The sequence below is a fragment of the Solea senegalensis genome, unplaced genomic scaffold, assembly GCF_019176455.1.
Source record: "Solea senegalensis isolate Sse05_10M unplaced genomic scaffold, IFAPA_SoseM_1 scf7180000014431, whole genome shotgun sequence".
NCBI classification, from domain to species: Eukaryota; Metazoa; Chordata; class Actinopteri; order Pleuronectiformes; family Soleidae; genus Solea; species Solea senegalensis.
Window position 1 is genome coordinate 52,608 of NW_025321044.1, and position 13,143 is coordinate 65,750.

At 40.1% G+C, this 13,143-nt stretch overlaps 2 protein-coding genes across 2 annotated transcripts; one reads left to right on the forward strand and one right to left on the reverse strand.

Moving 5' to 3' along the window:
• Positions 1–631: 631 nt before the first annotated feature.
• ccl25a (chemokine (C-C motif) ligand 25a) lies at positions 632–3,832 on the forward strand. Its single transcript, XM_044016386.1, has 5 exons — positions 632–711; positions 1,577–1,662; positions 2,782–2,899; positions 2,993–3,113; positions 3,252–3,832. Exons 2-5 carry the CDS (start codon positions 1,599–1,601, stop codon positions 3,279–3,281), a joined length of 333 nt encoding a protein of 110 aa, XP_043872321.1. The 5' UTR covers positions 632–711; positions 1,577–1,598; the 3' UTR covers positions 3,282–3,832.
• A 5,585-nt stretch (positions 3,833–9,417) lies between these two features.
• LOC122761216 (serine/threonine-protein kinase NIM1-like) lies at positions 9,418–12,448 on the reverse strand. Its single transcript, XM_044016393.1, has 4 exons — positions 12,044–12,448; positions 11,714–11,953; positions 10,867–11,135; positions 9,418–10,242 (listed from the first exon to the last, which is right to left on the reverse strand). The coding sequence occupies exons 1-4, from the start codon at positions 12,105–12,107 to the stop codon at positions 9,487–9,489; spliced, it is 1,329 nt and encodes a 442-aa protein (XP_043872328.1). The 5' UTR covers positions 12,108–12,448; the 3' UTR covers positions 9,418–9,486.
• Between the last annotated feature and the right edge of the window lie 695 nt (positions 12,449–13,143).

Genomic DNA, 13,143 nt, shown 5'->3' on the forward strand with positions numbered 1-13,143 from the left:
GAATATGCATACATGGCATACTGTATTTATCCAAAGGGCTTTACAGATAAAAAGCCCCTGTGATAATGTATTAAATGGTTATGGGATGGATCTTGATGTAAGTTTGCAGTCTGAATGGAAATTTGAACATGTGCATTTTGTACAAAAACTTGTTTCAAGCTGTTTTCACGTGCAAAGCTTTCACGAACAAAAAGTCTTGGATAGGATTTGAGAAGAAAGTCATGCAAGGATGAGTGAAGGGAACAAACTAACTAACGTGTTTATTCAATAACCATATTCAATATTTCTCAACATGTACCTGTCAGTGTGACCTCAGAATCCAATTTCAACACCCTTGGGCGGCATGAGAGTTAATTCCGTGCTAAGAACGGTCTAATTCATGTGGGAGAGCAGCAACCTCTATCTACATACACATCTGTTTCTTGAGAATTCCATTTCAATTTGTTAATTGTGCTTGTTTAATTAAAAGCAAAGAACACATACTCTATATCATATGTCTGTTATGAACTCTTGGAAGGAAAAGCTTAAAAAACCCACAACATTGCTGCGATGAAAAAAAGGAAAGACAGAAAAATGAGACGAGGTGCAAAGGTGAGTTCGTTTATGGAAATATGATCCTGGGCAAAGTGTTTCTGAGTGCTTTATAAGAGCGCCTCGTCTGTGGAGTCTGACAGACAGAAGAGAGCTACACCTCCACCTGGAGCACTACAGGTGAGTGAACGTGATCCTAAAACCACAGTCTTTTTAAAAATAATAATGACGATGATAAAAAAAGATCTGCTTTAACAACTTACTTGTCTCTTCAAGATAAAAAACTGTGTTTGCTCATTTATTCAGATTATTTTGAATTCCATTGGGTTTTTTACTAATGTATTTAAAGTTTTTACATTATAGATTATTTTTTGTTTTTCTACCAGTCACAGCATAGACTCGTTGATTTCATCATAATAAACATGCATTTATTGATCTATCTATCAAAAGATTGCACAGAGATTGCATTTGATACATTATCACTTCACAAACCCGTTTATACTGTGATGTTGACAGGTTTTGTGATTGTTACTTTTTAATCTCTATTTTATTTAGTCTTGCCTGAATTGTGTGACGTCTTCTTATTTCTATTTCTTTTTTCTTTTCTTTTTTTATCTATTTTTGACACACAGTGTTCTGATGTTGTCATTGTCATATAAGGCAGCCCGTGGCCAAGTGGAAAGGGAACTTGGCTTGTTGCCGGTTCAAGTCCCCACCAGGTCAAAAGGGCTGGTGTACCCTTGAGCAAGGTACCCAACCACTGTTGCTCCTACACTCAGTGTGGCAGCCCACTGCTCCTAATTCTAAGTCATTTCCCTAAGGGGACAAACAAAGTATTAGATTTAATAGTGTTTTGATTCACTTCTTTTCCTTTGTCAAATCACTTTGTAAAATTGTGCTTTTAAATGTGCTGCTTAAAAAAGCAGCAGAGGTTCAAGGTTCAGGATTTTCAAAGGAAGGAGTGGTTTGAATGGCGTGATAAGGCTGATTTCAGGTCAACATTGTAATCCTTTGTGATCCAACTGCTCGCTTCATGTTTTTTCAGAACTGGAACGACACACGGCACCATGCGGTTCAACACTCTGTTCTTCCTGCTGGGTCTGTCTTGGCTCTGTCTGGCACTGGCACATGGTGAGGGGCCGTACACGGGCACCTAGTGTCACATATACTAGGTTAGGCAGCGTACAATAGAGAGCTGTGAACGACAATAAAAAGCGAGTCATGCTGGTTTTATTGCTAGAGTGCTTTAGCAGATGTCTTTATTGCTTTTCTGAACTGATCATTGACTTGATTGATGTAAACTGTATACACTGAGGCATGTGGGCTTATTTGGGCTGACAATATGAGTCTTAAGCTGGTTTGTCCGTGGCGTCCCCACCCACGTTTGCCCACTTCAAGCCACTAATGGCGCATTTCCACCGGCTCTACTCACCTCGCCTCGCTACTAAAAATAGTACCTGGTACCAGGTACTACAATACAGTATATTACACTTGGAAGCCTGGTAATGAGTGGTCTACTGAGAGCAGTGCTGTACAGTCTCACAGCTGCAGGGAGGAACGACAGTCTGTTACTGAAGGAGCCGCCCAATGCTGTGATGGTGTCCTGCCATTCTCCTCTCTCCCACCACACACAGCTCAACGTCACAGACATCATTTGCCTCAAAGAGTCTGTAGAGCGAGTGCACAGACTCGCTCTGTCCTTAGACCACACATCACATCAAGAGGGATCTCTCTCCCAGGACGCACAGACGTGCAGTAGGTGTCAGAAACAAGTTCAGCAGATAACAAACAAAACGTCACATTTACAAAGAGAGGAAAGAGAGGATGATAGACACCAGGAGCATTTCAAAATAACATTATTAACATTATGGTCATCACATATTTTCTTCCTCGTCTCGTGCAGGGTGTGACGTGCTGCTTGCCCCAACGCCATCTGGGGAAAGCGGCATCCAGCTTCTCATGTGACCCTCAGAAAAGGACAAGCCTTGATGAAGGGTGGATGAGGATAATGTTAACGTTATCAGTAATGAGTAGCTATATAATATATAGTAATAATGGGCTTGAGCTTGAAGTAGGCAAATTATGCCGGTCCCATATGGTTCCAGTAACACCACAGTATCAGCACAGAAACCACAGACAAACCCGTTTAGGACCCATATTGTCAGCCCAAATATAACCCTTATGTCGCCCATATGGACATGCTGGCTGGGTGACTCCTGACTCTATTGCATGTGATCTCTGATCCCTCAGTTTCCTATGAGGACTGTTGTCTCATGTACGTGAAGAGAATGAGCCACAGCATCCAGAAACATGCAGTGAAGTACAGAGTGCAGGAGACAGACGGAGGCTGCAACATCCGTGCTGTCATGTGAGTGCACACAACACAACACAACACAACACAACACGATATCCACATCAATCAGACTTTCTTAAAGTTTCCTCTCCTTGTCTGTTGTTGCAGCTTCACCATGAGGAGGGGCCGTGTGTTCTGCACAGACCCCAGAGAGAGCTGGGTCATAGAACTGAGGAAGAAGCTCGACAAGCAGAGAATCAAAGATGAGCGCAACAAAGGCCCCAACAGGGTGAGAAATACTGATGAGAGTTTTTGTACTAATAACTCTCATAATGACCACGATAAATCTTTGAACCTCATGTTCCAAAAATGTGTGATGACGCTTGATTTTTGAAAATACTTACTGATCTGACATCTTTCTTTACAGATCAACCGGGCTCGGGTGAATCGGGGCTAAAGCCTGCTGCCCTGACTGTTCTTCCACCCACCGACAAAATGTTATCACCGAGCAATAAATAGCGTGTGATTTATAGCATCTGACTGGAAAGCAGTTTGGCTGTATCTTGTAGCATTACTTTCACTTTCACTCTATGGACGACGTCAAGGGTCACGAGCTCGTTCCCTGACACGGCCGAGCGGTCACCACATGATACATATACAGATATACAGTATACTTAGAATATCTGTGAATGTTTTCTGCCCTTTAAGATATTCAACAAGCTGTTTAATTATGCTGTATCAATGGTGATGGAGTGCAAATGGTTGATTAAGAAAAATAATGATGGTAACTCGCATTTAATATATATATATATATCATTTAAATGCTTGTATATTTGCCAACACGCACACTGTAAAATGTGAATGTTTCATAGGAGAGGAGAAGCTCATGTTTAAATTTCTTTTTTCTTTTCTTTCTTTTTTTATACACGTCTGTCTTCTCATATTTGTTGTATTTAGTTTTTATTGCTGTCGACAGCATGTGTTCGAATAAAGCCTTATTACAATAAACGTGGTGTTGTAATGTAGTGTATACACATTAGGCAGGGAAAGGACATTTACTGTATATAGCACATTTCAACAACAAGGCATTTTCAAAGGAGAAAGACAGCGGCGGCCGACGTACGAGACATAAAAGGCATAATGAAACATATAAATAGAGAGTTTACCGCTCTATTTAAATGTTTTATGATGCTTTTTTAAAGAAAATGAAGTTATAAGAAATGAAAAGTTGCTGTTAGGGCTGAGGTGCAGCAATGATGATGATTTTAATTCTGTTTGTATTTAGTCCTGGTTCTGGGGACACAGAGCAAACCCAGATGACCTAAGTGGTCTGGATGGTTCATAGTGAGCCAGCAGGTCACTAATATATTTTGGGCATAAACCGTTCAATGCTTTATAAACAAACAGGAACATTTTAAAATCAATTCTTTGGCAGACGGGAAGTCAGCGTAAGGACCTCAGCGCTGGAGTTATGTGTTCCACGTTTTTGGTGAGAACACGAGCAGCAGCGTTCTGAATCAGCTGCAGCTGTCTGATGGATAAAAGTCCTTTAAGTTTTGATGTATTCTTTAGACGATAGCACGTGGTCTTTGTGGCTTTTAAAAGTTTTAGTCACTTTATTTTAGTGTTTTAACGCGAACAAGCCTCAACATTCACTCTTTGAAGACAGTTCTGACACATCCTGACATTGATTTCCTCAGTGCAGTCACTTAGCGCTTGTATTGGGCTGTGGTTGTATGTAAATGTGCGTGTTGTCTGCAGAATGGTGAAGGGGAATGGTGCTTCTTACTTTGTCTTCATCCTAATACAGTTTCTTGAGTTTGGAGGAAATTGGAATGCATTTTTAATAAATAGAACATGCAGACATTTCTGTAACTTAGTATCACTATGTCTGCACATACTCTCAAGATGGCTACTTTAAATTCCCCTTAATCACTGGATACTGTTATTATTAATAAACTGTGTCATCCCATAATGAAATTTAAAACATAACACGATTTTTGAACACACTGCAACACACAAGCACAATTCTGAACTGACTGGGCATTTATTTTTGAGCTGCTCTCTCTCGTTGTCATATATTTAACACTTTATCTTTTTCGTTTTCCTGCATCTTGTCTGGTGCAACAGGAGAATTATTGGTGTATTTATTTTCCATGTTTTCCCCCTTTTTCCTTTAATGTACATCACCTATGATATAGTGTCTGCAAAGAGAAGCAGTCACACGTCAAAACTTTGAAGTATGTATCAGTGAATGCTGATTTACAGCCAACCTACGTGTGTTTTTCTCACCTCCAAGGGTATTCACGAGAACTGCAGGGACACGCAGCTGATAAAATCTCCCTGTGAGTAATGCTCTCTGTGGACATGGATGCCTCGCACAAATTGGTAGCTTGCAGATGCTTCATCTTGCAAGCTGCAAACTAAAAATGAGCCCTTTAATCAGCATTATCAAAGCCTCCAAGCCTGCACATGTGTATCATTGTGTGTTATAGCAAGTGCATGAACGCCTCAGCCAGTTCACACATGAGTAGAAGGTGATGATTATGTTCAAAGATAAGTTTGGAAGCAAAAAAATCCTGTATTTCATTAAACATTTTGGACTTGATTGCCAACTTATGACAGATCACATGACAAACTAATTACCATGACGTTGATGGTGTATCCATTACTGATGGACATCCAGAATTCCATTGAGTTTGTGTATTGGTGCACGACCTTCAGTGGTCAAACAATCGAGCTGCAGCTCGGAAAAGATCTTGGCGTTTCTTCTTGTTTATATCAAAACAGCTCTGATGAATGTGCTCCACCGCTCCGTATGACGGGATCGAGAAAAATGGCCGGTTGGCATCACAGGGAGAAATTTTAGACTTCTTTTATGAAAGGGAAAAACACCATGAAAGGAGAGTGTGAGACATGAAAACAATATATGGAAAAACAATCACTTTTGAGTGAAACCAACCTGATGAATTACAGGAAATGGAATGTTTGAACACGTATAAACCAGAAGCAAAGAAAAAGAGGTTGTGACATGTCACGACGAGCTTTGAAAGCAGGAATAAAAGCAGCACACGTCACGGCACAGACACATTTGCTGTATTTCTGCCCTTCATGACATAAAAAACAACGTTTATTTTAACATAAATCTGTATCAGGAAATGTGGTGCCAAAAAGTGACAGGACATCTTCACTTCTATGACGATATCAAGGGCAATAAAACAATACGAGCAGCCATAAAACACTGCACATCACAAAGAGACTTGAAGGCCTTAATTTTATCACAGTCACTGAATAGCAGCTATTTTGTTTGACTACAAACTTTGAGCTGCATTCACTGGATCATAAATTGTTACGCCAAACTTTATAGAGCACTATAAATTAACATATTTTTACTTGTCAATTCATTTTCTATGAGGGTGTATTCATTCGTGTTCAGTTAGCTGTGGTTTCAATCACATCTCAGCCTAATTATGACTGTAAAATGTATGTAGATTTTCAGTAGTTTAAACGTAAAATTTTGCATTTTTCTACTCAATATTTAAAGCCAAGCTAATTTACGTTTGTTTACTTCTATTTTCTACAGATGGGAGCCATTAAGCATATATTGAAACCCAATACAAAGATTTATAAAATCCAGGTGTTGGCCAGAAGATGAATGGAAACTGGAAAATAAATACACTGTATTTAAATTGCACGATGTATTGTGTAACATTTACTGTAACCTGACTGACATTTCACTCATTTATCATATAAATGTGGTTTTATCAGGCAGTTCCCTGTCGCTTCAGTGAAAGATGAGGCTGGGGGTGGTTGTCAAACCTTTGTGAGTTTCCTTTCATGCTCAGTTGGTTTTAGTACAACACACACAGTATAAAAATGTTGGATGTTATCTTAGAGTGCGCACGCCTGCCAAGTGTGGTCACAGACTGGTCCACTTGTCTGCACACAGTGACGGGCATTAGCACGTATACACGGACAGATTCACCTCTGTCAGTGAGTACATACGTTTGTTTTAACTCTTGATGATTATTCACCCATTTCTCTAGAGCAGGGGTCTCAAACTGACATGACCTGGGGCCACATGAGCTTCAAGTCTGGTCAGGAGGGGGCCTGTCACGTGAAGGAAAGCTGAGAGAGGAAAACCCTCAGTCGGAGGGTTGGGTGACACATCCATCCATTTTCTACCACTTTATCCTCCACATGAGGATCAATTTAGAGTGTCCAATTTACATAATCCCCATATTGCATGTTTTTGTACTGTGGGAGGAAGCTGGAGAACCCGGAGAAAACCCACGCACACGCGGGGAAAACATGCAAACTCCATGCAGAAACTCCATGTGTTGTGTGATATGAACTCAAAACAATATCGCAATATTATTATATTATTATGCTTTATTATTAACTAATTTCACATCATTTCAAAATAAAAGTGTTCATTTTGACATGGACTGATATATAGTTCGCAATAGAAAAGTCATTCAAAGTGAATCTATAAACACCAAAAACACATTTAAGTGGCTGGCCGCATTAAATCAATTGGGCCATGAGATTGAGACTCTCCTCTAGAGTAAGAGTTAGATAAATCAGTGTGTATATCAGTGTTCAATACGAAAATGGAGCAAGGCATGGACCTAGCCTAGCATTAATCCTGCAGATGAGTGATACAACTATCCAAGTTTTCTCCAAAGTTTAAAGGTACATAGTGTAAGATTTAGTGACATCCACTGTTGATGCTGTGTTCCATTTGCAGTCAGTATTTGAAATTCTGAAACTCAGAGCAACCTCACATACCTCAAGTTCAGGATACCGAGATGGCTGCCACCATACAAACACGGCTTCTTTTTCTTTTTTTTAACAGTTAATAGCAATTCAGTCATATTTGTCTCATAGTAAATCAGCCCTACACATCATTTGTATCTGTGGACATGTTGCTACGCTGTTTGTGTGCAAAATACCATGTGGGGGTTATTGACTGGTATTGCTGACAATGGCTAGGTTTGCGTCTATGTTTTCCGACTTCTTTCTGGAATGAGGTATGAAAACCACTTCCAGCGATTCTTTCACATCCCGAGCAGACGCTCCGCAGCTGGGGATGAAACACTGTAACACTGTAGTTGGTAAAACTCTGAGAAATCCTGGCCTTGACAGGAGATAGCAAGTCGTCAAAGTAGCTGCTCGTCATACGAAAGTATCGCTGGCATCTGTTCTCATACCAACCCGTCAAGTTCACACACTTGACGGATTCTTCTCTGTAGATGTTTCCACAAGAGATAACTTGTGCAACTTGTGTCATAGAACTCTGGGAAAATGATAATTTTTCTCCTCCATTATGAGCAGAGTCTGGCTGCCGGCAAGTATGTTCTTTTCAGTTTTTTATTACTTTATTTCATGTTATTATATTATTATTTCATGGTTTCATACCCTACCGTGAACACTGATACATAAAGTGATACAACACATAACTTTGCCACTTAAACAACAGATTTTGAGTTGTTATTGTGGGCGTTTTAATTGGTCAGAGTTGGTCTTGTCAATATAATTACCTCTAAGGTATAGATGTCAGGTTAACACAATTGTTTGTATTGTTTTTGAATATAGAATAACGTAGTTCTTTATGAATGTTTTACTGTGGAAACACAATTCAGGTATGTACTGTATATAAAGAGGGTAACTGTGACAAGGAGACAAGACAAAGAAATCAGGATCACATGGTATTGTTTCTGTATCACCATTGCATTGTTTTAATTAATGACAGGTACATATTAGTTCCACACATCATGTTACGTCACCCGTGAAATAAAGAAATAAACAAATTAAATGTGGACTTTGAAAACATAGAGCCGGAACCACAGGAGTCTCAGCCCTTCATATGTGTTGAGCTCCCTTTTCTTTTTAGTTAGGGTTAGGGTTAGGGTTAGTTGAAGTCTAGTTGAGTTCAGCTAAATGCTAAGATACATGTGACTACAGGCCAGTTTGTGCTGTTCTACTGAAATACAGCAGAGGAAATCAGGTCAGACACATGGAGACTGTACTGCTGATTTCAATGGAAAAATGATTCATACAAATGTCAACAATATTTACCATTCTTCTAAATGTATGTCCAACTGAGTTTATATAACTTTGAAACACTTGTTGATATTTAGCCCTTCTGATGTTATTCCGTTAAACACATTTTATTATGTGAAAAAAGTATCTATTGTGTTCACTAATATAAATTAACACGACAAATCTTTAATTTCAAATTTGATCTCTGCTTAGATTTTTTGTTTAATCTATAGTCTTACGTACATACGCTTAGTGTTGGTTCACCGTGTGAACCGTTGGGTTTCTCTGCTCTCCATGATGTTGTCTATGCACAGTGCCTTGAGATAATGTATGTTATGATTTGGCGCTATACAAATAAAAATGAATTGAATTGACTTGACTTTGACCAAGATCCCAAGGACAATCACTTGTCCAGATGCGGAGCGTGATGCAGATCAATAAAAGTGGACGCCATTGGTGAAGCGGCTCTTACAAGTTGCCCTCCCAGCTTAAGCTGTGACAGCACATTTGGTCCTTGAATTTGAATTGAATTTGAATTGATCCTGGAAAGTCCTTGAACAGTCCTTGAATTTGATGTCAACCAAGGTGTGGGATCCCTGTTTTTGACACCCCCCGAGCTACATAATGGCACAGACGACAGAGTGGTCCTTGTTTAATTGGCCGTCTGACCCTGCTCTCCATCGCAAGTTGTTCTGTGACTCCATGGTGCATAAGTGGCTGTAACCCACAGCCTCAACAGACCTCCGCTTTTGAATGCGGTGCAGCAGAATCCGGTAAGTCCCGGTGACGGGGCCTCTCAGATCAAGGCTGTTCTTGAGGAGATGGACCCTGGTGATACCAAGATCCTCAAGCGCTGCCTTGACATTTAATTCATCTGAGCTGAGGACGTAGGCAGACTCAACCAGATGGGAAGGTGTAGGGTTGTAAGAGGGATACGCCTCAGGGTATTCAATGCCTCGCATCCATTTGCTGGAAATGGTCTGTGCAATTGTGAGGCGATCGACAGGCACTGGCCTCAGAAGGCCCCTAATGACCCCCTGACACGATTGGGTTACATAGGAGGGGATGGCGTAAGAGCCCTGCAGGATGCAGCATCTGAGCCTGCCTGTGTTGGTAGCTTTGAATGGCATGGTGGCAGTCATCATGAAGTAAAGTAAGATACCCAGCGCCCACATGTCTGCATATTGACCAATGTAACCTTTCTCTTTGAACAGCTCAGGGGCAGCGTAAGGTGGAGAGCCACAGAACGTGTGCAGGACATCGCTGGGGCAGCAGATTGTGCTGAAGCCAAAGTCACCCACTTTAATGCAGTAAGTGCTGGTGTAAAAAACATTCTCCGCCTTCAGGTCCCTGTGGACAATGTTGTTATCATGCTGCAAAAAGGGAAAAAACAGACAAAGAATTAGCTCTCCTGCACAGCTCAAGTATAATACATACAATATGCTGCATATAAGAGTTATTTCAACAACTCCACATCTTTTATTCCACATGTGCACAGATAGACCTCAGGTGGAGTTTAAGCACCTCCCCTTTTTACAGGTAAGGGCCCCCTTTTGAGAGACATCATCTTCTACCATGGACAGGTCACCAATTCATTACAAGGGCAAACATACAGAGACAAACAACCATTCACTCTCTCCCTCTATCTCTCTCTCTCATTTATGGTCAAAATGGGACTTTCCAATTGATTGTGGGAGGAAGTCAACCTTTGAACCCTTTTGAAAGACATTTTTATTTATTTAATCTTCAAATTTCATTCTAATTTAATCTATTAAAATCTATTAAAAGTGTAACAATGTCCAACATTTGCATTTAACTTAATTTCTGTCTTCATTTGAAACAATAAAAATATGTACAGTATGTACAACATATGCAACTGCAGTGTTTTTTTTTCCACGTTCTAATTATGATGGGGTGGCCTTTTTTCACTTGAGCCCCTGCCCCCCCCGAAATGCCTGTGCACACTAATGACCAGTGTCCGCCTGCTGTTGCCTCACCATGTATTTGACTGCAGACAGGACCTGCGAGAACACAAGCTTGCTCTCCAAGTCTGACAGGCGCCCCCTGGTGCTGATACGAGAGAACAGCTCTCCTCCGCTGGCATACTCCATCACCAGGTAGAGCCTCTTGAAAGTCTCCACCACCTCATACAGCTGCACTATGTTGGGGTGAGACAACTTCTCCATGCAGGAGATTTCAGAGACAAAAAGTGTCTGCGAGCGTTTGTCCAGACGCACTTTATCCAGGATTTTCACTGCCACCCTCTCTGTCGATGACAACAGACACAAGTGGTGAGTGGTGAATCATAAACATATTTTAATCTACTGTTTTCAATACTTTGTCATTTGATTTTTAATGATTTACATTCCTTCCTCAATTATCATTCTGCCTTTCACAGTAAATGAGTTCCATTATCGTTATATAAACAGTATACTAACGATATAGTATAGCTATATGTATATATGTGTGTATACATATATACTATATATATTATATATATGTGTATATATATATACATATACACTATATATACATATATATATATATATATACAAATTATTTTTATGAATTGAATGTGTGTATACATTATTTTTGGTTAACAAATTATCCAAAATTGTCAAACAATAATGAAAAGAATCACCAAATAAACCAAATAAATTTATGTAGCCAAAACTATTCCTGTGTGCTACATTAAAACAAACAAAAAAACCTATTTAAAACATATAAATGAGCCTCACTGCTATAGTTAACATGTCTTTGTGTAGTATCACAGCCTGCTCACTGATTCCCTGAAATTCCCTGAAAATATGGGACAGAAAAAAAAGCCAACATCCATTATGTCACCTTTGGTCAGGTCATGTATCCCCAGTCTAACTTGGGAGAAGTTGCCACAGCCGATCTGCCCTCTTAGTTCGTAAAAGCCCACCCGCCGTCCGAACGTCAGGTCATTCATCACCTTCTCAGAATGGGTCAGGTCATAGAGGGCCTTCCCATAAGTGGTGAGCTGCATGGACGCATGCTCCTCTGTCATGTTCTCCTTCATCTCCATCTTATCCAGGTGTGGCATGGTCTTCAAGTGAGCCCCTGAGGTGGAGAGAGTGATCGTTACTGCGTCGTGTTGGATCTCATTATAGATGATGCACGTCAAAAGATTCTACAGCCGTCTCTACTCACATGTTTTGCCTCGTTTGTTCTTCTTGTTCCTCTCTATGTTGATGGTGTTGTTTCTGTTATACATGACTCCTAATTCAGAGTTTGTGAATCTCTTTCTGTCGTCTAACTTTGGAAGATTATTGAAAACAAGGAGTTTGTCAAATCCAGGAAAAATGAATTTCCACAATCGAAAAACTGGAGAGAGAAATGTTCAGAAGCAGCATCAGGAAAATTGCTCCAGAAGGACGGTGATGGTGTTTGTCCAGATGCTGATACACTGTGGTCCCACTGCAGCTCTCTCACTGTGCTGCAGTATTGTCTCATGATGTATAATCCAGAACTACCGTCCTGTAATCCCAGAGTACTCGACTCCACCCACACAAACAGACAACAGACAGGCTTTACGGCATCTTCTTTAACCCCCAGACATGAACATCGAGTCTGGTGCAGGTGCGTGAGCAGGACATTAATGGGATTAGCCACTGTGTATGACCACTACTGTAGTTAAAGGTCATCTGAATGTTAGAAATACGGTCAAAACTATGTTCCCTTACCTTTATGCTTCAACGTTTAATTGAATTATTCTTCATCTGCAGACGTACTGTGGTAAAGGAGGGATACCTGAGTAGAAACAATCATTTAAATTATTGTCAGTATCCTCTAAATTCTGTAAAAACCTCAATCACCATCACTAACATCACACATTTCTGTGCTCTACTTCCTTTTAGAGCATATTTCGTTCTTATTTTTCTATGTTGGATCTTGGATTGAAATATTCTGTCTTTATTCTGTCAGTCTTTCTGATTCTGAAAATCTGTTTTCCCCCCATCTTTGAATGTGATCTCACTCACCCTCATGAAGTCAATTAAAACCTCAGAGCTTCTGCATTTAAGTGCTCAACAGATCACGTTGGAGAAGGTCCGAGTATAAACGATGAAGATCCAAATTTGAGCATCACAGCTTTGATAGAAATGAGGACACGTCCCAGGAAACACAAGAAAGTTGAATTGAGTTGATGGCAAATGGTAGATGATTGGAAAAGGGAAAGTATAAAGACGGGAATTCTGATTTTCTTATGTTTGTTTTGAATTTGATGTCATTAAAGAGACTATAAATACTCA